At 29.0% G+C, this 25,257-nt stretch overlaps 3 protein-coding genes across 9 annotated transcripts; 2 read left to right on the forward strand and 1 right to left on the reverse strand.

Moving 5' to 3' along the window:
• Positions 1-2,818: 2,818 nt before the first annotated feature.
• LOC101508349 (threonine dehydratase biosynthetic, chloroplastic) lies at positions 2,819-8,687 on the reverse strand. Its single transcript, XM_004497530.4, has 9 exons — positions 8,131-8,687; positions 5,841-6,020; positions 5,393-5,662; positions 4,358-4,564; positions 4,018-4,266; positions 3,863-3,933; positions 3,604-3,721; positions 3,353-3,487; positions 2,819-3,244 (listed from the first exon to the last, which is right to left on the reverse strand). The coding sequence occupies exons 1-9, from the start codon at positions 8,584-8,586 to the stop codon at positions 3,104-3,106; spliced, it is 1,827 nt and encodes a 608-aa protein (XP_004497587.1). The 5' UTR covers positions 8,587-8,687; the 3' UTR covers positions 2,819-3,103.
• Positions 8,688-18,311: 9,624 nt separating this feature from the next.
• On the forward strand, positions 18,312-20,066 carry LOC101499785 (protein CHUP1, chloroplastic). The gene has a single exon (XM_004497516.4). It carries the CDS (start codon positions 18,484-18,486, stop codon positions 19,744-19,746), a length of 1,263 nt encoding a protein of 420 aa, XP_004497573.1. The 5' UTR covers positions 18,312-18,483; the 3' UTR covers positions 19,747-20,066.
• A 772-nt stretch (positions 20,067-20,838) lies between these two features.
• Positions 20,839-24,865, forward strand: LOC101499165 (peptidyl-prolyl cis-trans isomerase FKBP16-4, chloroplastic). 7 transcript variants are annotated; one of them, XR_012162755.1, is made up of 11 exons: positions 20,846-21,010; positions 21,110-21,271; positions 21,379-21,434; positions 21,525-21,580; positions 22,067-22,124; positions 22,645-22,719; positions 23,107-23,196; positions 23,523-23,600; positions 23,666-23,731; positions 24,334-24,443; positions 24,527-24,567. XR_012162755.1 is itself a non-coding variant. In XM_073367756.1 (11 exons), exons 1-11 carry the CDS (start codon positions 20,935-20,937, stop codon positions 24,552-24,554), a joined length of 786 nt encoding a protein of 261 aa, XP_073223857.1. In that variant the 5' UTR covers positions 20,847-20,934; the 3' UTR covers positions 24,555-24,865. The 7 variants fall into 7 exon arrangements, 4 of the variants coding, with proteins under 4 accessions (XP_073223858.1, XP_073223857.1, XP_073223859.1 ...); XM_073367756.1 differs by having other exon boundaries at positions 20,847-21,010; positions 24,403-24,443; positions 24,527-24,865; XM_073367757.1 differs by lacking the exon at positions 21,110-21,271 and having other exon boundaries at positions 20,839-21,010; positions 24,403-24,443; positions 24,527-24,865.
• Positions 24,866-25,257: the final 392 nt, after the last annotated feature.

Genomic DNA, 25,257 nt, shown 5'->3' on the forward strand with positions numbered 1-25,257 from the left:
CCTCCATGTTGGAAGTGTTTCCTTTCAACGCCTTGTGTAATCCTGATTGTATAAGCACATCCTTGACTTGTACTTTCCACAAGCCAAAGTTGATTCTTCCATCAAACTTCTCTATGTCAAACTTCATAACGCTTGAATAAGACATAGCAGCTGCACGCAGACAGTAAACTGTGCACCAGGTAAGTTCCCAGGAAAGAGAGGTGGATTACAACAGACACGCTTAAATACCAAGTCTTTCCTTAGCCAGAACCTCCCTAAACAACATTTTCACAGTATCACCTTTCCCCTAACAATACCAAGGATAATTCTTTTCTGATGTGGAAGATCAGACAAAGCTGCAACCACAGGGCATACTAAGAAAAATTATCCTACCGAACCTCCGAACCTGGCTCTTGATACCAGTTGTTGGGAAAAATAGCATAAGTTAAAAAGAATTAAGACACAATCACAACACAAGAATATAACGTGGAAACTCCAAAACCGGAGAAAAAAACCACGGCCGCTGCCTAAACCGACAACCAGAGAATTAATACTATGTGAAAATTGTTACAACACATAGACTTCTCTCACTCACACCCCAGAAACCCCAGTACAACCACACTCTTACAAAGCAAATATTTAAACTAAGTCAGATACAAGCTTAAAGTGCTATTGCTGATCGGTGCATTTGAAAACAAAGGACCAAAACCCAATATATAGCATTGGCCTTCTCCTTATTCTCCCACACTAAAGGATGTGGGACTTGCAATCAACCCCAACAATTTGATGATGCTTGTTGGGCTGGTTGCTTCCAGCAATTTCTGTATGTGTGATTCATGTTTGATAATTGGTAGATTGACATTTGTTAAATTATATTTGCTGAAATGTCTGAGTTATTGAATACTAACTATTGTGTTTGATTGTCACCAGTTTTTAAATGAACATCACTATTGAGAGTCAAAAAAATTTACTCATGTTTCTACATGTGAATGGGTAAGTTACTGTCTTCGTGTGTGTCTGTGTCTGTGTGTATATATATATATATATTGTATCATAAAATTTTAGTATTATGTTTGGAATTGAAACTTGTATTATTGTTTCAAGTATTATTGTTAACTTAGAAGATCTCCAACGGTGAACTCAACATGAGTTTATTAAATATGATCCATTGTGTCACATTATCTTGATTCAACCCATTCATTTTCTACTCCAACGGTTTAACTCTTAGGAACTATATTAGGTCTCACAATTTTAATTCATACATTAATATTTTATTTATATTTAATATTATTATACATTATTTTAATTTAAAATAAAATTGAACTTAAATTTTTATAACAATAACAATGATTAAATGTTAAATACATGACATAAATAATTAAAAATGATAAAAATAAATTAATCAAAAAACTAACGGTCATAAATTAAAAAAAAATCTAACGGTCATAAATTAGTAAAAGAAGTTAACGGTCATAAATTAATAAAAAAAAAGGTAACCGTCATAAACTGAATTTTCCGTAACTCCACGCTGGTGGACAAAGATATTTGACAACCGTTGAAGATGTTTTTAGTAATTAGTAATATTGTCCAGCCGTAGGTAGTAGTTTAGATTAGAATATGAATTGGTTTGGTTATGTTGTACTTGATTGGTTATGAACTGGTTATGTTGTACTCAAACTTCTATTTTTTCCAATAAATTAGTGGCAGGGGACTTGGCGGTGGTTCATTTTTAATCTTGAATTGGTTATCTCACATTTGAAGAGTTGAATTTCAAGGTTATAAATCAATTGCTTTTGAGGAAACTTAAACTATTTCGAAGACACTTTTGCTTTAGAAGAGAAGTTGTGAAGAGAGAAGTAGGTAAGAGAGAGTATTGGAAGAAAGAAGTAGGTAAATTTATTATTGTTTGATATAAGAGAAATAGAAGAGAAAGGTAAAAAGTGAAAAGTAAGAAAGATAAAAAAAATTATTGAACAAAAATATCCATATTTTTTTAATTAAACATATTATTAGTACTTAAAACAATAAGGATAAATCTTGATTTCAATACAATATAGTTAATTAATAATTGAAGATGAATGTAAATATGGACGAAAAATACGTGAAAGATTAAATAAAAAAAGGTAAAAAAAAAAAGCAATTATAAACGTAGGAGTGATATTTCACTAAAAATAAAGTAAAAATAGTGAAAAAAAAACATTCTTTGAGATTTTTTTTTTTCTCAACGATGATAATTGTAATTAATAAGATCATAGATGTAATTGTCGGTGCCTGTAATTTACGCATTGATTACAAAAAGTGAAAAAGTTGTATGTTGTGTTTCTCTTGTTTCAATCAGTAGTAACTTTCTCTTCTCTATTTCTCTCTCGTGTGACTCTCCGTCTTAGTTTCTCTCAAAACAAACATGTCATCGAAGAATCTAAGGGTCATACTACACATAATAAAAATAGTTCTAAAAATATAATTTATGAGGTTTTTTATTTCTACTTATCTAATTCAGTTAATATATAACTTTTACGAGAGAATCATCAATATCTAAACATATGTATTGTTAATTTTTTTAGCGATAAAGTGTGGAAGGAAAACATGTTTAAAATTATCAATTCTTTTCAAATTTGTAAATCAAATTTACACTCAAAAGTTATATTGTTGGGTATGACATTACAAAAACATATACTCACTTGGTTCCTTATTACCCGTCCCATTTAACCATTTAACACAAATGAAGAAAAATAATAAATAAAAGAGAGAAAATAATGAATTGTGATTTTAGCAAATCATTTTTATTAATCACGAGTGTACTTCAATTATTGTAAATACAAAGTGTGAGAATATTAAATTGAGAATGATAGACATATTTATTATTTTCTGAAAGATAGAATGATATATATATTAAAAAATGGGACAATGAATGCACAAATGTGATCATTTGTAAAAAAAAAAAAATTCTTATAAATGTGACATTTATTGTTATTGTTGAACGGAGAAAGTAATTATTAAGTGAGTCACAATTCCACCAGTTCGTTCTCCCTGTCTTTGAAGTCCACTATTGAAAAAAATAGTATGATAATCGATTCTACTAAAATACACAATAATAGCAAAATTGACAAGTACATGAAACAAATCAATGCATGAAAAGTTGGAAGACAGGGTCCTTATTCACCACTTTATAGTCATATCCAAGTTTGTTGGCACGATTGTGAAATTCATCCATCTCGTTAGCTGGAACCTGTATTCCAACTAGTACATTTGCTCCAGATTCACCCTGTTGACCACAACAATGTCATTGAATTGCATTGGTCAATGCAAAAATTACAAGAACAAAAAAACATGCACTATTTGACTACAGGAATAGAAAGTAACAAATTCCAACCTGTGCACGGTAATGGAATAAACTAATATTCCAACGTGGACTAAAGGTATCCAAAAATTTCATCAAAGCACCAGGTCTCTCTGGAATGGTAAAACGGCAAATAACCTCGTTCTGGATATCTAATCGACCTCCAATCTGAAAAATGTATTCACAACAAACAAAACTTAGTAAAATACCAAAACAATATTCATAGCTTGGTGGTTAGAATAAGTTAATAAAAACACAAAATGAATTCATTTAGGCCCATTTACCATGTAACGCAAATGATCTTTCGTCAAGTCACTTTCTGAGAGATTGTGAGTTTCAAGCATAGATGATTCTATTCTTTGCTGCATTTGTCGTAGTTCTTTGGGCGTGTGAACCCCAACACTAAACACAAAAACAATGAATAATAAAATATTATTTGCCTTGCATTACACTTATTGTCAACATATAAATATTTGCCACAAAGAAAATAAAAGTAATTGAAAACTACTCCTTTCAAGAACCAATAAAATATGATCTTGTTACCTGTAAAGGACAACAGCTTTGTCACTGGAAGTGTATCTGTATTTGAATTCTGTGATATTCATCTGTCCCACCTGCAAAGCCAGAAGAAAATCAGTTTAACTATGCACAACTAAATTTAAAAAAAAATATGTAACAGTAAAGTAGTATAAATATACCAATCGACAAAACTGTTTGAAACTTCCAGGCTCCTCTGGTAGGAAAGTTAACATAAGAGCTTCTTGTTTACGACCAACATTAGCAAGTTCAGTAACAATTCTAAGTTTATCAAAATTCATGTTTGCTCCAGAGGTTATTGCTACAACATTTTCCCCTTTGATCCCATAATACTTGCAGTATGCCTCAGCTCCAGCAAGAGCAAGAGCGCCTGCTGGTTCTAATATGCTCCTTTTTTCCTCAAACATGTCCTGCAACAACCTTAATTTATCAAATTCATGTCCTAATCGATGGTGCTTTCCCTTCAATGTACCATACATGGGAAACGAAAGGGCATCTCACCTTAATCGATGCACAAATTGCATCACGACTTACAAGAACAACGCCATCTACCAACCCTTTGCACAAGCGAAAAGTTTCTTCACCAATCTCTTTAACAGCCACGCCATCTGCAAATCCTCCAACCTGGTCCAAAATCACTCTCTCACCATGATGAAGTGATAAAGCCATTCCATTTGCATCCGTGGGTTCCACTCCAATAATCTTTACCTGTCAACATCACACATTCTTCTAAATAAGAACCAAGGCATGCACAATAGAAAAAACTATTAGCACTTAATTCCTATTACATGCATGGTACGTTGTCTTAAATATTTTAAAGATTTTCTTCTACTAAATAAAAACAATGATAAAACAAGTTTTTTCTCTCTATAAAATTTCAAAATTTTATTTTTATTAGTTGATTTAAAAAACAAGATTAATTTTTAGTCTCTAACAAAAGATTTTTTAATTTTTACTTTTATGTTGGATGAATATTTTAGCATTTCAGAAAAGTCCTTATAAAATTAAAATAGAAATTAAAAAAAGTAAATAAAAATTTTCTACTGACTAAATTTAAAATATCATAATTTTATAAAGATTAAAAAAATATTTAACTTAAAAAAAAAACAAAAATCACCCCTATTATGTTATATTGTATAAAAAAAAAAAAAAAGAATTTGGGGCATTCACCGATTAGAGGCTCAGCACTTGGGTGCACATGGACATCACTAGCCGTGATTAGATGTGTGGCCCTGATTAGATGTAAAAATTAGTTAGATATAAATGTTTTCATATTGCATATAAAAGTTAGTTTCTACTCTCTTTATCTCCATCTTTAGTTTTATACTTTTGTCCTGAAACTTTGGTTGTTTTACAAAAACAAAATACATCTTTTTTCTTTTGTATTTTTAAAAAATATATATTAAATAAATTTTATTTTCTAACATGTGTGTCCAAAATTAAAAATATCAAAAGATACAAAGAGTAATAGATAAATTTGTGAAGTCTGTACTATAACTTCTGTAAAGATTATAAGATAACATGAGAGAAACAAACCTGTGGAGAAACCCTCTTCATGAAAGCAGCAATACCAGCGATGAGACCACCACCACCCACAGGGACGAAGATTGCATGAATGGGCCTCTGCATATGACGCCAAATTTCCATACCAACAGTTCCCTGACCCGCGATAACATCGGGATGATCAAAAGGAGGTACAAACGTACGACCCTCCTCTTTTGCGCGCTTCTTAGCATATGCTTGTGCTTCATCATACGAATCTCCGATAAGAACAACAGTAGCACCCATCCTCTCCACAGATTTCCACTACAAAATTCCAAATGACAAACAAATACATAACTTTAAAATTTGCTTGATGCTTGAATTTGTGTTTTTTAAAATGACTTTTATTAAAAAAATAATAATTTAATTATCAATCAAATTAATTCTTTGTCGAAATATAACACAACAAACATGGTAAGAAAAGTAAATAAATGAATAATACCTTGATGTCCGGAGTGGTAACGGGCATAACAATAACGGCATTGCATTTCAATCTCTTGGCAGACAAGGCAACTCCTTGAGCATGATTTCCAGCAGAAGAGCATATAACCCCTTTCTGCAAAACTTCCTTTGGAAGTTTAGCCATCATATTATAAGCTCCACGAATCTTAAATGAGAAGACCTATCACAATCCAAAAATTTCATAATAATGATTACACAGTCATCAATTTAATAAACAACAAATCATAAAGCTAAATGGTGAATATACATGAAGACAACAAAAAGACAGTTAATAATAATAAAGGGTGAATGCCTATACACATGATATTTCATTAGCGTCTCTTTGTTGTACATGCATGTTTGGATAAATATATGATATGATATATAGAGGTTGATAAAGATATCATATAATAGCACTTATTATATAATGGCTTTGCCATGTACACAGCCGATGCAACACGTTATAAGGCTAAAGTGAAAACGAGTCTTTTCAAAATTTAATAAATAAATTATTAATATTTTATTTAATTACTATAGAAATTTTCTTTAATAAAATTAATGACGTTTTTAAATATATTTTCTCTATATTTTTCAAAAAATAACAAAACATTTCAACTGTTTTACGGCAACATCAATAACTCATGTAAAATTTTCCATATTTTAATTGAAAAAAAAAATAGAGTGTATACCTTCAGTAACTCATGTTAGCAATATGTTCACTACTTATATCTCATGATTTCTCAATTTATAACTAATATTTTTCATATAAGCAATTTGTTCACTTTTTATATAAGGATTTTTTAATTTATAACTAATATTTATCTCATCTTTACTATCTTCCTTAATCATAAGAAGAATATTAAATAATTTGCAACAAAAATAAAATATTTTATATAATTTATATAAGATTTTATCGGTTTTTAGTTTTAAGAATATTAAAATGTGAGATATTTGTCTTAAATAAAAAGATTTGAGGCCTTTCTATAAAGTAAAAAAAATTGTTTTTTTATGGAGACCTACATTTGCTTTATGGCCTTACCCTGGCCCGGTTCTGGATATGTATATTATAATAAACATGATAACTTGATTATTTTATGGTTTAAATATATTTTTTGTTCTTGTAATTATAATATTTTTTTATTTTGATCATCATAAATCTTTTTGTTTCATTCGTATATCTACAAATATAATTTCATTTTAAGATAGTTATTTTATCCAATTTCCATTCTAAAAACTATAACACTATTAATCCTAAATGTAATTAAATGATAATTTTTTTTAACCTAAAAATAAACCCCCATTATAACCAATATAATTAAGTTATAACATTGGAGATTTAATTTAATTATATTGGGGATTTATTTTTAGTTAAAAAAAATCATGTTATAATTAATTTTAGTTTTAACGGTGTTACATTTCTTATAATGAAAGTTGGATAAAATGACTATTTTTAAATTAAATTATATTTGCAGGGATGTAAACTAAACATAAAAAACTTATGAACATCAAAATAAAACAAAAAATTATTATAATTGCAAGGGCAAAAGACATATTTCAACTATTATCGTATTAAGTTTTTGGTACACACACCTCATAATGATACGATCTAATATATATATTTAAATGACAAAATTGTTCTTGTGAATCAATTACATATTTTTTTTATAAATTAATTTGTAATATTTTTAATTTTTATAATTTAACAAAAATACTAAAAAAAGTTAAATTATTACTTAAATTATTTTAAAATAACCTTTTGACACTACTCAATAAGTAATTTTCATTTAATAAAAAATCAAAACTATCTACATATTAATTATTGATTAATATATTATTTTTAATTTATATCAAATCCTTTTCCTTTAAGGCTAAATAAGGCACATCTCATATATATTATTTTATTATGGTGATAAATTAAACTTTGACACCTTGTACTCAATTGTTGCCAACCCTCTATATATATATTTATTGTTTTTTATATTTAAATTTTAAATTGTTCGAATATTTTATATATTGTTTTTTATGTAGATTTTAAAAAAATTTAATTGAGATTACACGAGGAAGAATATAATGTGCTAAAATAATTTCGCAGTCTTGACATATTAACTCTAATGTGGACCATGGTATATCTCTCTATTTGGTCCACAATAGTTAGAGGCAAGAATAAATTATGTGATAGAAAGACCAACAAATTATGAAACAGAGAACCGTTGACATATCTAAGACTTGATGAAAAGCAAGAGAAATTTGAAAGTAGAATGCAATAGGAAAATGGAAAAATTGATTCTTACAGTTTGCATATCCTCACGCTTGAGCCAAATGTTAACACCAAGTCTTTGTGATAGCTTTTCTGCCAATTCAAGAGGAGACTCATTAGCGACATCATAGACTTTGGATGAGAGTATCTTGGTCAAATAATCCATAGCACCGGCTACGTCATCATCTTCAATATTGAAATGTGATCGGTCGGGAACAGCTCCGACTAAACCAGGTGGATACTGAAGTGAACCAGGTGAAACCTTTCTCAAAGAAGGAGGAGAAGGAAGAGAAATCGACAACGGATCAATTGGAGTAGGAGAAGGAATAGAAGCTATCTCTGCGGATTTGGAGACAGCAACAACGATAAATGGCTTGAGACGAGCGTTTGCTTGAACGGTGGTGCACAACATTTTGGGGAGAGAGTCATGGTGGTGATGGTGGAGGAGCAGTGGTGGGTGAGAATTGATGGTGGAGAATCGATGTGCCATTGGTTCTTTGATTTGAGACAAAAATTTGGGTGAGTCGAATCAAAGTTTATAGTAGTTATTATTATTAATAATAATATATATAGTTCGAATCAAATGAAGTGGTTGTAGTTACCTCTTGTGGTTTATTTATACATTTGTTGGTTGCAATGTTTGATAGAGGAGAAGACCATGAATGCATATTCAATTCAATTAAACATGACTTTATATTATATTGTATATGTTCATGAACAACACTATATTTCAAAATTTGGTAGGGTGTATTTTATAAATATAGAAAAGTTTAGTTAAGTATAGTACCTAATAATCAATTCAACTTACCTTATTTATTTTTTATATTTAATTATTTTTAAGTAACTTTGGATAAATTTACTATACTTAATAACTCACTATATACATTGTGTTATTGTATTAACGTATGTTACCGATTTAACTAAATTAATAAATAAATTTTATAAAAAAAAGTAATAGATAAATATTTTTCAGAACTATTTCATACTTCTTTTTTTGTCTTACAACTATTTCAGACTTTTTTTTCCTTAGAACTATTTCATACTTTACCAAATATATTTAAGTGAATGAATAATAAATATTTTAAAATCCTATGTAAATATTGACTACAAGATTGCATATAACTGCATGCGTTTATATCTTTGGTATGTAACAAAAAAAAACAGTTTATAAATGATAACAATTTTTTTAATAAATTTAATAATAACAATTCTAGTCTTTACTATTAAATGATTAAGTGAGAGAGAGAGATAAATTGTAAAGACTAAAATTGTGTGTGAGGGAGAGAGAGTTATTTAATAATAACAATTGATTTATTTAATAATAACAATTAATATATATTTTTGGGTGTGTGAAAGAGATATTTTTTGTTTTTTATGATAAAATAATAAACAAACTCTTACAGCTATAAGGTTGGATGAAATGACAAAGAAACTCACACACAAAGAAATAATATCTATCTTTACATTATCGATATTTATTAATTAAATTCAGTATTACATATGAAAAATAAACTTATACAATATATGTGTAACTGTGACATCAGATATTATAAGCTAATTTGGAAAATTATATCAAGTTCCTATTACAAATTAAATATACAATAAGAAATCAATAAAAGTTAACTAATTTGAATATGTACTAAAACATTCAACGGGAGATGAATTTTATAAATAAATAAAAGATCATATATATTTATATACTATTCATATTTTTCACAATACTATCTAATAAAAAAATTAATCCTTTTGTTGATGTTGATTGTTTAAACTCTAATATATATAACAAATATATATATAATTTTATCCCATGGAGGTCAACTTTTAAAACTTATCAAAAACGACTTTTTGTTACAAAAAAGACATATTAAAAGACTTTAATCTTTTTAAATGTGAGAAACTAATCTCCACCCAGATGAACTTTCAAAACTTATTCAAAGACTTTGATTTTTTTAAAATCAAATGAATATTAATTAGATTATTTTAAAATAAAAGTAACAAATTTGATATATATACCAAATTACTCGTTAATGAAATAAAAATAAAAATAAAAATAACAAATTTGTAAGCCGGTCTTACAAAAGACTTCATCTTTTTAAATAGCAATCTTGCGTTGAACTTTAACTTTTTATTGTTTTTATTTATTTATTTTTTTAAATGAGAGAGGTCGCCCTAAGGTGACGTGTTTCCATTTTTTATTTAGTTTTATCTTTTTAAAAAAGGTAAAAAAAATATAATAATAATAATATTAATATTATTAATATTAAAATTAATTCAATAAACTTACTAAAAATATATAAGAGAATATAAAAAAAATTATAAAAGTTGACTAGAATTGTTGGTAATATTTAACAATATTTTTTACAACAGTCTTTTTTGGTATGAATTTACTTTTGACGTCAATTATAATTCTACTGGAGGTACTATTTATACGACATTTTTTAATATTAAAATAAACATATGATTTATTTTTTATAATTTTTTAATTAGCCAAATAAAATTGGGGTGCTACAGGTATAAAATTAATTTTGTGAATATGTTTGATGATACGAGTCTATGCGATGTGATAATAAATGATAGATGCATTGTATGATATAAGTTTATGTTGTGCGATAATAAATAATGAATGCATTGCATGATATAAGTTTATATGATGTGATAATAAAAGATGGATTGTGATAAGCTTAAGTGACGATGATGATATATGATTGATGATAGTGATGTTATAAATTTGTAATAAGTTTATGTGATGATGTATGATTGATGTTAGTGATGTTATAAATTTGTGATGAAAATATTGAAGTAACGCCATAGTTAATGAAATAGTGGTGATTTCAACTTCTGCTAAAGATAATATTGTTAATGGAGTAGTCTAGACCAACGAAGAAAGAAAATAGATGTTGAGAATTTTTGAAGTTGATGAGAATTTTTAAAGTGGATATTATTTTATCATCATATAGATAGGGTATGACAAGCCTAGTGATTTTGAGAAAATACAACTGAATAATTCTGATCGTGGCGGTCTATACTATTGAGCCTTAAGACAAGATTGTTAGACCTTGGAGGTATTAGGATGAGGAATTTCTAGGTGACTTGGAGGTAGCCCTCCAAATGTCGGAAGCTACCATACAACACACATTTACCTCGATTGTCGCATATATGTGTCTCGGGGTTGAGTTGATGGGATATTTGATGACAAAGCCAATTTAAATTGTCCGTCCATCCTCGTGGTGGCATAATATCAAACCTCATAACCAAATACTTTAAAGTTAGAATGATACCAAATTGTGAAGAAGTAGAGTCTAAGTTCACGCATAACATTGCATTTTTTTGTAATTGTTTTGTTATGATTAATGTCTTTCAAAAGTGATAATAGTTTCTCTTAGAATAATTTGATATATATTATAATGAGATAATGATTTTATTTGAGTGACTTTAATGTTATATTATAATGAGATTAAGTGTTATGATACAGTCTATTATGATTATTTTTATATTCTTCTTATTTATATTATACTATCAACATGATTTTGAAACTCACCTCCTTTGTTGTTGGTGTTTGATTGATTTGGCCATGCGCTTGCGAAAATCGTAGTTATTACATGTTAATGAGTTTTGAAGTTCAACTTTTGGGAGAAGCTTCACTATGATAGGTGATACCGAGAATGAGAGTCACAAGTTGTATTTTAGTTATTTAATTAAAAATGACTTTTTTGTATGAAAACCTTATAATTACTAGTAAGTTTTTTGGATTAAATTAAGAAATTTTAGTTAAATCAAGTTTATAGAGATTGTACTACTTTATAGGAGGAAAAAAGTTTAAACTGTTCATTTTATATTTTGAGAAATGTGATATTCTAAATAACTTGTAAAAGTTTTTTTTTTCTTTCTCAAAACTAGGGGTGAGAATAGGCCAGACCAGACCAGGCTTTGAAAGGTCTGAGTTTGGCCTACGATTAATTTTTTAGGCCTAAGCCTGACCTACGACCTATCATAGGCTTTTTTTTCGGTCTTTCCTGACCTTTTTAAATGCCTGGCTTGGTCTGGTCTGACTTGGAAGCCTATTTAAAAACCTTATTCATATTAAACCATTTAAATGCTTTACTCATACCACATGATGCTCTTTAGATACCAATATCAATGTACATATCTGTATATATTAAACACAAAATAATTTATCTAACAAAATAATTTAAAAAAAATCTGAAACAAACATCCTTTAAACCCTAAAACATATTTTTGGTTTCAAATAATTTTTTTTCCCTGAAACTAATGCACCTATTATTACCTCTCAAATAAATATGGAACGACTACTGAGTGATTGACTAATTGAATGACTACCGAATATGGAACAACTACCAAATATGGAACGACTACCGAATATGGAATGACTATTTAGTGGTGGCATAAAATTTAAAATAGGAAATAATATTCTTAATATAATAATAAAAAATAACATTAATAAATAATAACTTATATATAGGCCGACATGTCAGACCTAATAGACTTTTTTATAAGTCTGAGTCCGACCTATTTAAATAAATAGGCTTTAAAAATAGCTTGGGCCTAACATTTTTATTAAATAGGCCAGACTAGACCATAAGTAGGTCAGACCATAGGCCTCTGATGGACCACCTAACATATTCTCATGAGAAATGTACTGCGCACCCCCCCACTTTTACCTGCCACCCCCCCATAAATTTTTATTGACCAATTTACCCTTTTTATTTTATATAAAATTTATCAGTAAATATATTACACTATTTTCTCACCCCCACATTCGAAAGTTTTTAAAAAAATTCTATTAATCGAAAGTTTCAAACTTTCGAAACGATCAGAGGTTAGATTTCATCACATTCGAACCTTTTGTGAAAAATACAAATTTTCGAAATGCAATTTTCACAAAAATCACAAAACATTCGAAACTTTGCTTAAGAATGAAAGATTCGAAACGTGCATTCCTGAAAGTTTCGGAACTTTGCTTAAGGCTGAAAGCTCCGAGGCATGATTTTGGATTACACATTCGAAGCTTTGGTTAATGATGAAACATTCGAAACGTAAAACACATTTCGAAACATTGCTTGAAGCTGAAAGTTCCGAAAGTTTTTTTCCAGCAATTTCGAAAGTTTAGAGCAATGCAAAAGTTTCGAAATTTTGATTTTTTTTTTTAAAAATTTATCATTATTTATATATATTATTTTTTATATTTATTATTATTTATATTTATTACTATTTTTGAAAACAGGTATGAGTAGAGTTGAGGTTCCTGCCTCAAGAAATATAATAGATTCTACGGACAAATTCATTACCGATCAGGTATTAATATTACTGATAATCTATCACGAATAAATTTTTTATTATAACTATATATTTGAAGTTTTATTTGAAACATATTTTGTAGGTATTTCCTTCACGAGAATCTGTGTTTGAATGGGCAAAAACCATTGGAAGAGAAAATGGAATTTTAATTGTCATCATTCGTTCAGATAAAGCAACCGGAAAGAGGGGAAGAAAAGACAAATTGATTTTGGGATGCGAAAGAGGTGGAAGATATAAATCAAAATCAAAATCAACAGTAACTTGTTCTCATAAGGAAAATTGTCCGTTTACTCTCAGATGTATACCGTTAAGTGTCGGTGAAGGATGGAAAATTAGTGTTCGTTGTGGAACACATAATCATGATCTACTTGATACTGTAACTGGTCATTCTTATTTGGGGCGTTTAAATGAAGAAGAGAGGAAATTTGTCAATGACATGACAAAGTATAAGCTTGCCCCCAGATTCATCCTAAATGCTTTGAAAGAGAGAAATAAAGCTAATCTGACAATTCCAAGTCAAATATATAAAGCAAAGAGAGAAATAAAGCTAATCCTAAATGCTTTGTAAAATAAATATAATTAAACATTTATATAAACATTCATTTAATTTAATAAACTTAAACAAAAATAATTAAATATAAAATAATTTAATTTAATACCTCTCCTTCCCATAACCTCCGAGCCACGTGATGCTCATACTGTGTCAACAAAGATGTCACTGTCGGTCCTCCGGGAAATCCCGTCTGCTGATCCTGCTCATCAATATCATCAGCATCATCGGACTCATCAGCGTCAGGATGTGCAGAAGTATCAGGAGTATCATCAGCGGTCTGCTCCATCTGTGGCGGCTGAGGGACATCCTCCTCCATATGTGCATGCTCGGTGGAGTCAACATCATCGTCCTGAACCTCCTGTTGTCTTCGACGACGCTGCCTAATAGGACGATTTGCTTCGTTGCGTCGTCTGTTTGATGCTGTTGGTGGAATTCTCTCTACATCATCACGTCTGTCACCTATGATGTTACGAATAATCTGACCAAAGGCTCCTCTCATTCTAGGCACTGCAATATATTAATATACCAATATTAAAAACAAATAAAAAAAAATTAAAAAAAACCCAAATAATATTTCGAAAGTTTCACTGGGAAACCAAACTTTCGAAACCCAGATTTTCGAATGTTTCCATCAAGCTCAAACTTTCGAAGCCCAGTTTTTCGAATCTTTCAGAAATGTTCGAACCTTTTACATTTCGAATATTTCACCTTCAAGGAAACCTTCGAAACTTCTGAACTTCGAATGTTTCAAGTTCAAAGAAAGGTTCGAATGGTTGAACATTTCTGGAAAAAGAAGGGCTTCGAAGGTTTAGGATTCAACGAAAGGTTCGAATGTTTAGACAAATCTGGAAAACGCAACGCTTCGAAAGTTTAAAATTCATCGAAATGTTCGAAGGTTTTGGAAAATTCTGGAAAAATACAGCTTCGAAAGTTTAACATTCAACGAAATATTCGAAGGTTTTGGAAAAATCTGGAAAAACAAAGCTTCGAATGTTTATCATTCAAGGAAAGATTCGAGAAATACTTACTTTTTCACTTCGAATGTGTCAATGGTTCGAATATTGTAGTGGGTGGGTGAATCGGATGTTTCAGAGTTTCGAACAAATGGGGAAAAAAAGGAAAGTTATTTTTTTTGTAGGATTTTATAGTTAACATTAAGGGTAATATGGTCTTTTACATATAGTTGGGGGGGTGGCAGGTAAAAGTGGGGGGGTGCGCAGTACAATTCTCTATTCTCATCCCTACTCAGAACGAGAGTTTTTATTTAACTGTTACAAATTTCTATAAAAATATGGTATAAATTATTATTATATACATTATTTTGGGAATTAGGATATCACATAGACATTCATATTCAAATTGATCCAAAATAAACAAATTGACCAAAGTAATAAAAGATCGCACAAAATAAAATATTATTAGATTTTTATTTATTGATTTTTGTATAAACAGTTTAAAAATATTGTTCCAATATTACTGCCAACTCTACTCGATCTTTGTATTTTTTCTAGATTTTTAATAATGTTTTTCTCTTAATTTCTTCATAATTAATGTTTCTACATTTTAAAGTTTCGCGTTAATTATTAACATGAAGTTTTACTATAATATTTATTTAATATTTTTAATATTTCAATTATTATTAAGTAATATTATTTTTTATTTATTTTTTGTGAAATTATTCTTTGCTTTTCTTTTATATTAGCAACGTCTTCTTGAAATATTGTTTAAGATTGTTTAGTAAAACAATCAAAATATTGTTTTATTTTCTTATCAGCATTCGATAAATATAGTTGGTAGCATTCGATAAATTAAAGTAACATTCGATAAAAAAAAGTGAAATCAATTATAGTAGGTAGCATTCGATAAACTAGACTTTTTTCATGAATTTAACTTTAAATGAAAGTTCTATCATTACTAGAAATCTATATATTTTGACTTTTTATTAAAAAAAATGTATTCTGGATTTTAAAACATATTACAATTATTTAATTTAATAAATTTTATGTATATAATTAATAATAGAAATTCTAAAAACTAAGTTGTAAGATTTTAATTCAACTAATAAATAACAATATTACGTGAACGTCAGACTTTTATCAATAAACAAATATTTTAAAAAATAAAAGAGTTGTCGAAAAGTTATATAATATAAATTTAAATTTTAAAAAATGTAAATTACAGTATACCCACTATATTATTGATAGCAAGAAATCCGTGGTACAACACTAGTGACACATCATAGATATTTATAAGTATTGTATTCATATTTTATGGTTGCTTGTAAATAGTTTGTTTTTTATACTTTGTGTGGGGCTCACGTAATTTATTTAGCAGTTATTTCTTTTAATGGATCGGAGGAATTGAGTTTATTAAATATTGACATAAAAAAGTTTTTAATGAATTGGAGACGAACTAGACGATGGTTGTCAAGGACACTGCGCATTCAGAACCAAATACACATTTTAGTGGTTGGGACACACAAGCGAAGATGACAAAATTAGTCACGTGATCCACTTAATAAAATTTATTTAATCTCAACTCAACCTTTATCGGTGGTTAAAAATATCTTCTTTTATTCTCACATAAGAAATTCCTGCTTAATAGTTTTAAGTCAACAATAAAATAAATTTTCTACTTAATAAAAAGGTTGTAATCATGGCTTAGTCTATGACCATATATATTTTATTATTTTTAAAATAAAAGTTAATAATATTTTATTTAAAATAAACATTATCTCAATAACTATTAAATGAGTCAATTTTTTATTCCATTGAAAAATATATAAAATGAAATCAATTAGTGAAATTTTACTACAAACTTTGTAAGGGTCTTAAATTTTGTCTTAGATTAATTTACTATGTATGTTAGGCCAATCCTAATCTTAATTCTTGTACTATGTATGTTAGGCCAATCCTAATCTTAAGTTATTTAAGTTTGAACTAAAAAAAATTTAGTTGACCAAAAAAAAAAACAAAGGAACTAAAATTAAATGTTAAATAAAAAACACAATATCACTTTAATAAAATTAAGAAAATATTCAAAGTTTTGTTGTAAAAAAAAAAATTTAAATGCCTTAATATTAAAACATGAAAATAATAAATTAAACTATTTAAATTATCTAAATTTATATTAAATAATGTAAATATTTAGATTTTATGAAATATAGGAAACAAAAAACAAAATAATTACTAGATTGAACACAAATTTATTTGAATAAAAATAAACTTAAAAAACAATTAACAACTTTTATGAAATCAGTTGTTAACTTTATATATGTCTCAATTATGAAATATTTTTATTCCATCTAAAAAATTTATGTGATTTTATTTGTATATTATGATTGGTAGCTTAAATATTATTACTCATGATAAAATATATATCGTAGTTGATATTTTTGTGTGTGCACGTGTATACGAGACGGTTTTTTATCCTACCAATTATGGATATTTTTTGCAAATACCTAATGAATACGGGTTCAATTGACTTTTCTATTTTTTAACAGATATATCTTTTATATATATATATATATATATTATAATTTTGTAAAGAAATATAGCATATATACATATAATTTAATCATTATATTTTTTAAAACTTATAATTTCACCAACTATTGGTTAAACTATTTTTTTTCTTTGGAGTTGTAGGTTAATTTAATATATATATATATATATATATATTATAGTTTGACTAAATTACATCCGTAGTCTCTTAACTTAATTTCAGGTAACGTTTTAGTCATTTATCTTTTTTTTTTCCCGACTTGGTCCTTTATTTTAATTTTAAGTGACAATTCGATATTTTATGTTTTAAAATTTCAACAATGTTATCCTTTTTTTATACAAAAATTCAAAAAAAATTTCAATCAAAACTCATAAAATTAATTATATTCTTCAATATAATACAAATTTCATCAAATTAGTAACGCAAATCTTCAAATAAACTTATATTTTCATACTTTATTTGATACTGTTAGGAATAAAGGACTAAATCGGGAAAAAAAAAAGATAAAAGACTAAAACGTTATCTAAAATTAAGTTAAGGGACCACGGATGTAATTTAGTCTTATAGTTTAGTTAAATACAATATATTTATTTTTATTTAAACATATGATGTAAAAATTATGTCATTAATATTTTAAAAAATTTCATATCCATGTAGTTTAACTAGTAACTCACCAATCCGATCAATGATCTAGTGCCTTGACCAGGTCGGTCTGAATTTTAAAATACCACAAAAATAGCACTTGTTTGATTATTTATATTATAAGACTAATATGATCACATGGAAGAAAAGAAGCCCAACATTACAAATATCAATTTGTTAGTGCAATTGATTAATACAGAAAGGAATCATTCCTTAGAAGATGAGAATGGTAGCGTAGAAAGGCCTCTTGGAGTAGTCAAAAAGCTACATATCAATGTTCCTCCAAACAAAGGAAAACCCTCTATACAAACTTTAATAAGTGCAACATTTCAATTGAACCAAAATAGCTTCAAAAATCTCTCTTTCTTCTGAATGGATAACACAACACTGAAGGCAGAGAATCTTAAGCCTATTTTTCTCAAAGCTGGTGTTCCTTTAGCTGTATCTTTAGCTGGTTTGATCTATGCATGGATCATGACAAAGAAAAGTTTATCAAAAGTCTCTTCCTTTTCAGAAATTGAGTCTCATACTCCTGAATTCAATTCTCATGAAGGAACTAAACATGAAGAAAATTTTAACAACTTTTCTTCTATGGAAGAAGAAGAAAATTATGATGATGTTACCTCTATAGATAATAGTGTTCTTTCTGAGAGCTTGATGATCAATGAAAACCACCCATGTTTGGAACAAGAGATTACTTGCTTAAGAAGCAAGATTGAAGGTATGCAAATTAGAGAATTGGCCTTAACTTTGCAATTTGAAAAATATTGTGAAATGAAAGATCAAGAAACTTTGCTTATGGAAATAAAAAACATGTTGTCGATGGAGATGTCTCGCGTCGAGTTTTTTAATAAAGAGATTTCATTCTTAGAGACAGAAACTATGAGGTTGGAGAATTTTGTAATCCAATACTTGAGGATTGTTGAAAAATTTGAGTATTGGAAGTCAGAGAATAAGGTGCTTCATAAGAAAGTTCAGAAGCTAGGTAAAAAATCAAAGGCTCAATCACAGTTGATAAAGGAGAAGAATTTGATGATCAAAGAGGGGGAAGAAGAAATCTTGAGAAACCATGATGAATTGCAAAAACGGGCTAGTGTGATTCTTAAGTTAGAAAATGAAATTAGAGAGATGAAAAGGGTTTTTGATCATTTTTATGATGAGAAGAATGAACTTGTCAAGAAGCTTGAAACAGCAGAAGAAAATGCAAATGCATGTAGAGAAAAGTTACATAAAAAGCCACTGAAATATTATTTGCAAGTTGAAACAGAAGATGTAAAGAAGGAAGATTACAGCAAGGTTCTCAATGAATTGGAGCAGGTTAAGAAGGAACATGAAACTGAATTTGAAGAACTGATTCACTTGAGGAAGATTAATGGACAAGATTGTTCTTTTTCGGAGCATTACAATGTGCCTTGCATTGGTTCTGTTTCTCATGGTGATCTTGCTTGTTCCAAAAAGAGAAAGTTGCTTAAAAGGATCAAAAAATGGGTGGTGGATGGTAGTGAAAAGGCAAGAGTGAATTCAGAAGCTAAAAGCAGTAGTGATGAAATTAAGTGCTTTGGTTTGCATTCTGTTTCACATGGATCAGAGAAAGCTGAAGTTCCAGCTACTTCAAGGTTTTGCGCTAGTGCATGAGGCAAAATATCATACTATCTATTCCTTTGAAAAATAATCTATCTTTGATATTTCAGATTGAAGGTGTGTTAGATGTCTGATACGTGTTAATTGTATAACACCAACACGACCATAACATATATGGTTACAGTCGATTATTCTATTTTTTTTAAATTAGTGTCGACATGTCAGTGTTGTGTTTGAGTCTGTTAGACAAAAAGTTAAAACATAATTAGACCAAATCATTATCTTCATGTAATAATTGGTATACTAAACAATATAATAAAGAGACTTTGATGTTGATAAGTCAAGAAAATGATTATATTATCTAATTTTAAACTTCTCTCAGACTTTGATTTGTATACTTCTGCAAGATATGGGAACTTTATTTAATGAGTTGTTCTTTTGTTATGTATCTCTCTGTTCCAAATTTTAGAATGAGTTTTACTTAAGCCGACAGTTTTTTACTTAATGCTTGAAGAAGTACTTTTTTTTGGGCATAATCTAAGGATTCTAAAAAAAATAGTCCTTCATCTAATGATTAAGCACTAGTGTCTTTTTGCTAATGATTGAGGCTAAAAAATAATTTTACAATATAATTTATTTCAGCATTTTTCAGAAGTTATTTTTTTTAAATAAGTTGAACTTCTAACATTTTCTTTTCAAATGACAGGAGAAAATAATAATTATAAATTTCTTAAACATGTCTTTTATAAAAATGTTTTATCTTGTACAAAAAGCACAAACAATTATTTCCTTTGATATCAGTAATAAATTGGGAAAGTTGATTCATTTTATAATCAGTTGTTGGATTTTTTATCTTTTATATAAATTTCTCTCTCTTTTTTAATATAATTAATATATGTTTTTGAAATAAGAAAATATCATATCCTTATTAATTAATTATAGAAGTACAGAACTTATTAAGAATATATAAGCATATTAATGGTTTTGTGTACTATATATCAATGTCAATAATCCTATCCAAATTTTTGAAATCCTGGTTTGAGTCAATTCCTATGATTTCTAAAATGCTTCAAAAATAAAAATTGTGGATAGAATCAACCACGTTATCCTCTTCTTTCCTATGTTTTCTTTCTCTTTCCTGTCAAACCAAACTAAAGCCACAAAAGAAGAAATATAAAAAGCTAATAATAAACTATAGAATATAAATAAATTCTCTTCAACAACAAAGAACAAACTAAGATCATGGAACTTTCTCTTCTCAGCCATAAGCACCATCCTTTGCTCCTTCATTGCCCTCTCACCTCCAATCTCTTCACAAGTATATATAACTTCTCTCTACTCTACAATTTTTCCTAATTAATTACTCTTGTTTTTATCTAAAGTGAGTCTAAGACAATTGAAATGTTTATCTCCACAGGGGCACACACAAAAATTGACCATAAAAGTACTTCAAATAGGTTATTACCATCACCATGCAGCTGTTCACATTCTTTCTCCAATAAAATTGCAGCAAAACCAGTCACCATGTCTTTACAAATTGAAGGAAGAAGAGCATTACTAAATTTTCTCCTCACAACATGTTAGTTAGTTAGATATTATAGATGATTCTCTTTATATATGCTATTTAATGTTGGAACTATTAAAAGATTCTTGGTTTTAATAAATGTTTTTATGTTATGTGATCAGTTGGTGGAGTTTATGCATGTGATGTGGCTGAAGCTGTTAGCACTAGTAGAAGAGCTGTATGTGTCCCTATCATAAGAAAAAATGTTGATTCTGAAAATATGATTACTAATTGGAATTGTGCTTTTCTTGGTTTTGGTTTTATGCAGCTTAGAGGAGCCAAAATTCCTGAAAGTGATTACAAAACTTTGCCAAATGGTCTCAAGTAAGTATATGTTGATTACATCTGAAATTGCTTTGATTATGGTTTTTTGTACCTTCAACTTTGGTAGTTGACTCTGATGACTAATAAGTTATGAACTACTACTAACACTAACACCTAAACACCTAAACACCAGTAGTTATTTAAAAAAAATAAAAGTGATTGAATATAATTTCAGTGTCTGATACTGGCACATGTCGGACACTATACATGCCTTCAATATGATGTGTTGGTGCAACAGTGCTAATAAGTAATGACTGATGGACTTAAAAAATGTGGTAAGCCTTGAAATAGACATGATTATAGAGGAATTGCCTCACCTAGTGGTACATTTATTTTAAGTTTCACTCAACCTAGAGAAACAGAATCTATCACTTCTGTTTGATTGGTAAACAAACTTTCAATCCCTTTTCTTGTTGTTTTTCATTTTTAAGATATATATACATCTGGTTAGGGGGGTAGTGTGTGATAAAAATTTATCATGTTCAGGTACTATGATTTGAAGGTTGGGAATGGAGCTGAAGCTGTGAAAGGATCCCGAGTTGCAGTACGGTTGTGACTCAGTTAGATATGTTTCACTCATTAGTGCTTTTGCATGTTTATATTTAGCATCAACTCAACTCTACAATCTTTTGAATGGGAAACTACAATATTACTCAAAGCTTGCTAGTGCTTTCACCAATGAAATTGATGGATGCATATTGTGTTACTTATGCGTATACAATTATGTTCTGAAGACTGAAAAATTTACAAAAAATTGGGTTATCAATGTTATATCCACTGAAATTTTGATGCCTTCCATGAAGAATTACATGGACCAATGAAAACTAGATCAAACTCTGAGCTGTCTCCTAATAGATAAAGTAATATTTTGTTGAACTGTGTTATAATGATTCATTTAATAGTGAAAATAAAGAAAAATTGCACCTTATTCATCCTAGCAGAAGATTGATGTGCATTTTCTCCCTTAGATTATGATAGGCTGGCATGTGGACTGAATTTCATCTGCATATGCAGTTTATTAGTGATCTCAGAATTTAGAAATAAGCATATTGTCCTAATTGTAGATTCACTATGTTGCTAAATGGAAAAGTATCACCTTTATGACTAGTAGACAAGGAATGGGCGTTGGAGGCGGAACGGTATGATCCTAGAAACTCATCCAAAATCTACTTATTCTTTAATTGATTGTTCTAAGTTAATAGATTCTTACAAAAAAAAAATATGTTCGTGTTTATGTGAAGCATGTTGACTAGTAGACTAACCGGTTTTGATCTGATAAAGCCTCAACAATGCATTGTATATTTATATTTGAAACTAGAGGACTTCATGGTACTTTCTCTTAACGACCAGGATATATGAGTATTTTGTAAATTAGTCCAATTATAGCTTATGTTGACAAATGAAGGAAATTATGATTTTTTGTATTACTACTTATCTGTTTAATTGTATGAACGTATGTAAGGTATATTTTTGTAGCAAAATTTTCTTGTTGATTGATTAATAAGAATACGCTTAAATTATTGCAGCCCTATGGATTTGATGTAGGCCAATCTGTGAGAGGAAATGTCCTAAAAGGTTTGGATTTAGGAGTCGAGGGCATGCGAGTAGGAGGCCAGGTGAGAAGTGATTTCTATGAGCAAGAAGATCTCTGTGTTTTGTTACAAATTTCATTGAAATCATGACAATAAGTAAATGGAAGCTACACATGATACTAATGAACAACCACATGGAATTGAAATTTATCTTACTCAAGACTTTGCTTTGTTTTACTTCATCTTTGTCTAGTAAATTGCTGTATAAATGTATAATTACTCAAGCATTTTAGCACACTAGTAGCATTTGTGCCAATATTTTTGCATAAATGGGTAAAAATTGTTTAGATTTTGAATTGGATACTTAGATCATATGCTGTAAGCAGTAATTTAGTTCAGTTTCTCTGCAGCGGCTGTTAATTGTACCTCCTGAACTTGCCTATGGAAGCAAAGGAGTCCAAGAAATCCCTCCAAATGCAACAATAGAAGTGAGTTACTATGATCTCTTTGTTATGATTAGTTTCTTATTGTTTTTTACATAAAACAAGTATAGGTAAGTTGTGTCTCGGGGACTATGAGGGCAAAGGAATGCCTCAAGACAGAGCGAGCATTTAGTGAGGTACTTATATATTATACACCAATGAGGTCCTCACATCAATTAGTTTATGTAATTTGGTACTAAAGCTACCATTTTAGCTCTATGTCACAAAACCCATACTATATGCTTATGTATCTATACAACTTCTGAGTTCCATTAACACCACCACCACAACTCTAATTGATCAAATTCCTTAGGCTTAATTACTTTTTCCATTTCTGAGTTAGCAAGGTGATTTTGTCTCTTTTGAATATGGTGTTGGAGGCTCAGTCAGTTCACATTAATTGATTCTACCACTTTAGCCTATCCCTTCCAACTCTAGATGTCTAATAAGAAAGAAAATTTCATTAATTTTTATCATATAAGTGTTTATGTATAAACTATTGTTATAACAAATGATAAAATAAAGTCATATTTTTCTCATATAAACTATAAGTTGTTTTTATTAACTATCTTAGAGAGATTGTAAAAATAAGCGGAAAACAACATATTGACATGTCATAAACTGTTTTCATTAGCTCTCGAAAAGAATCTTACAAGTTACAAGTTGTACCCGTAAATAAGCTCAAAAAGGTAGCCATAAAAGAAAGAAGAAAAAATGACCATTCTTGAATGTTTTGTAGTTTTGTTATGACATTAAAGTGGATTTCATTCAATAATACATTTTCACCTTTGCAACTGTTGGACCGCAGTTGGATGTTGAACTTCTTGCCATCAAACAGAGCCCATTTGGGTAAGTAATGGTTTAAAAAAAAATGATATTTTCCCTGCATTATAGCACTCCTGTAGTTAATTTCAATGAGTTGGGTTCTGCAGGACTGCTGTAAAGATTGTTGAAGGCTAATGCAATGGTTTAATATTCAGAGTGCTAAGTTAACATATTATGAGAAGATAGTCTCCACCTAGTAGAGACTACAGAGGCCCTACCAGATACCCTTTAGTTCACCCTTGATGTGAATGAATCTGTAGTTTTACATGTTTTTGGACTGGCAAATAAGAAACAGAGAAAAAGTTGAAACATTGGTAAAAAAATTGATCATTTGTACTCAATATTTAATACATGACTTATCTTTGTTAGAAATGAAAATGTTCATGAGACTGGACCACAAAAATATAATCTATTAAAAGAAAGAAAAAAAAAGATGGTTGTTTTCATTTTTTGTGTTCTTGCACCACATCACTAATTCTTTCAACTTTTGAATTTCATGTAATATGTAAATGAATATACAAGTTTTGCTGAAAGTAACACTAGTTCTTCCAAATATCTTAAAAAGAAACTATAGTGGCAGCACCTTCCCATACAATTTGATATTCAAAATGCTAGCCTTGAAGCTTCTTCCTCAAGCTTGTAGGAGAAACTCAACAGAAAGTGAGCCAATGCTTGAAATTATTTGCGGCGCCGTTTGATATTGAAGTATACATATAGAATTCCACATTCAAATTTGCACCAAAACCTTTCTTGTGAGAATATTCCCATTCTTTGTTTACAATGTGGAAACCTTGTCAAGAAACATGAAATAAGTAGACTTACAATGTTTGAAACCAAA

Source organism: Cicer arietinum, chromosome 4, assembly GCF_000331145.2.
Source record: "Cicer arietinum cultivar CDC Frontier isolate Library 1 chromosome 4, Cicar.CDCFrontier_v2.0, whole genome shotgun sequence".
In the NCBI taxonomy this organism is placed as follows: Eukaryota; Viridiplantae; Streptophyta; class Magnoliopsida; order Fabales; family Fabaceae; genus Cicer; species Cicer arietinum.

Excerpts from the sequence above, each read along its gene's own strand:
- LOC101508349 (XM_004497530.4), bottom strand. The coding sequence starts at position 8,586 with ATGGCACATCGATTCTCCACCATCAATTCTCACCCACCACTGCTCCTC. Across the intron at positions 5,663-5,840 it reads TTACCACTCCGGACATCAAG|TGGAAATCTGTGGAGAGGAT; the intron begins GTATTATTCATT and ends GGAATTTTGTAG. Across the intron at positions 3,934-4,017 it reads TCAAACAGTTTTGTCGATTG|GTGGGACAGATGAATATCAC; the intron begins GTATATTTATAC and ends CTGGCTTTGCAG.
- LOC101499785 (XM_004497516.4), top strand. The coding sequence starts at position 18,484 with ATGGATAACACAACACTGAAGGCAGAGAATCTTAAGCCTATTTTTCTC.
- LOC101499165 (XM_073367756.1), top strand. The coding sequence starts at position 20,935 with ATGGAACTTTCTCTTCTCAGCCATAAGCACCATCCTTTGCTCCTTCAT. Across the intron at positions 21,011-21,109 it reads CACCTCCAATCTCTTCACAA|GGGCACACACAAAAATTGAC; the intron begins GTATATATAACT and ends TTATCTCCACAG. Across the intron at positions 22,720-23,106 it reads TGGGCGTTGGAGGCGGAACG|CCCTATGGATTTGATGTAGG; the intron begins GTATGATCCTAG and ends AAATTATTGCAG.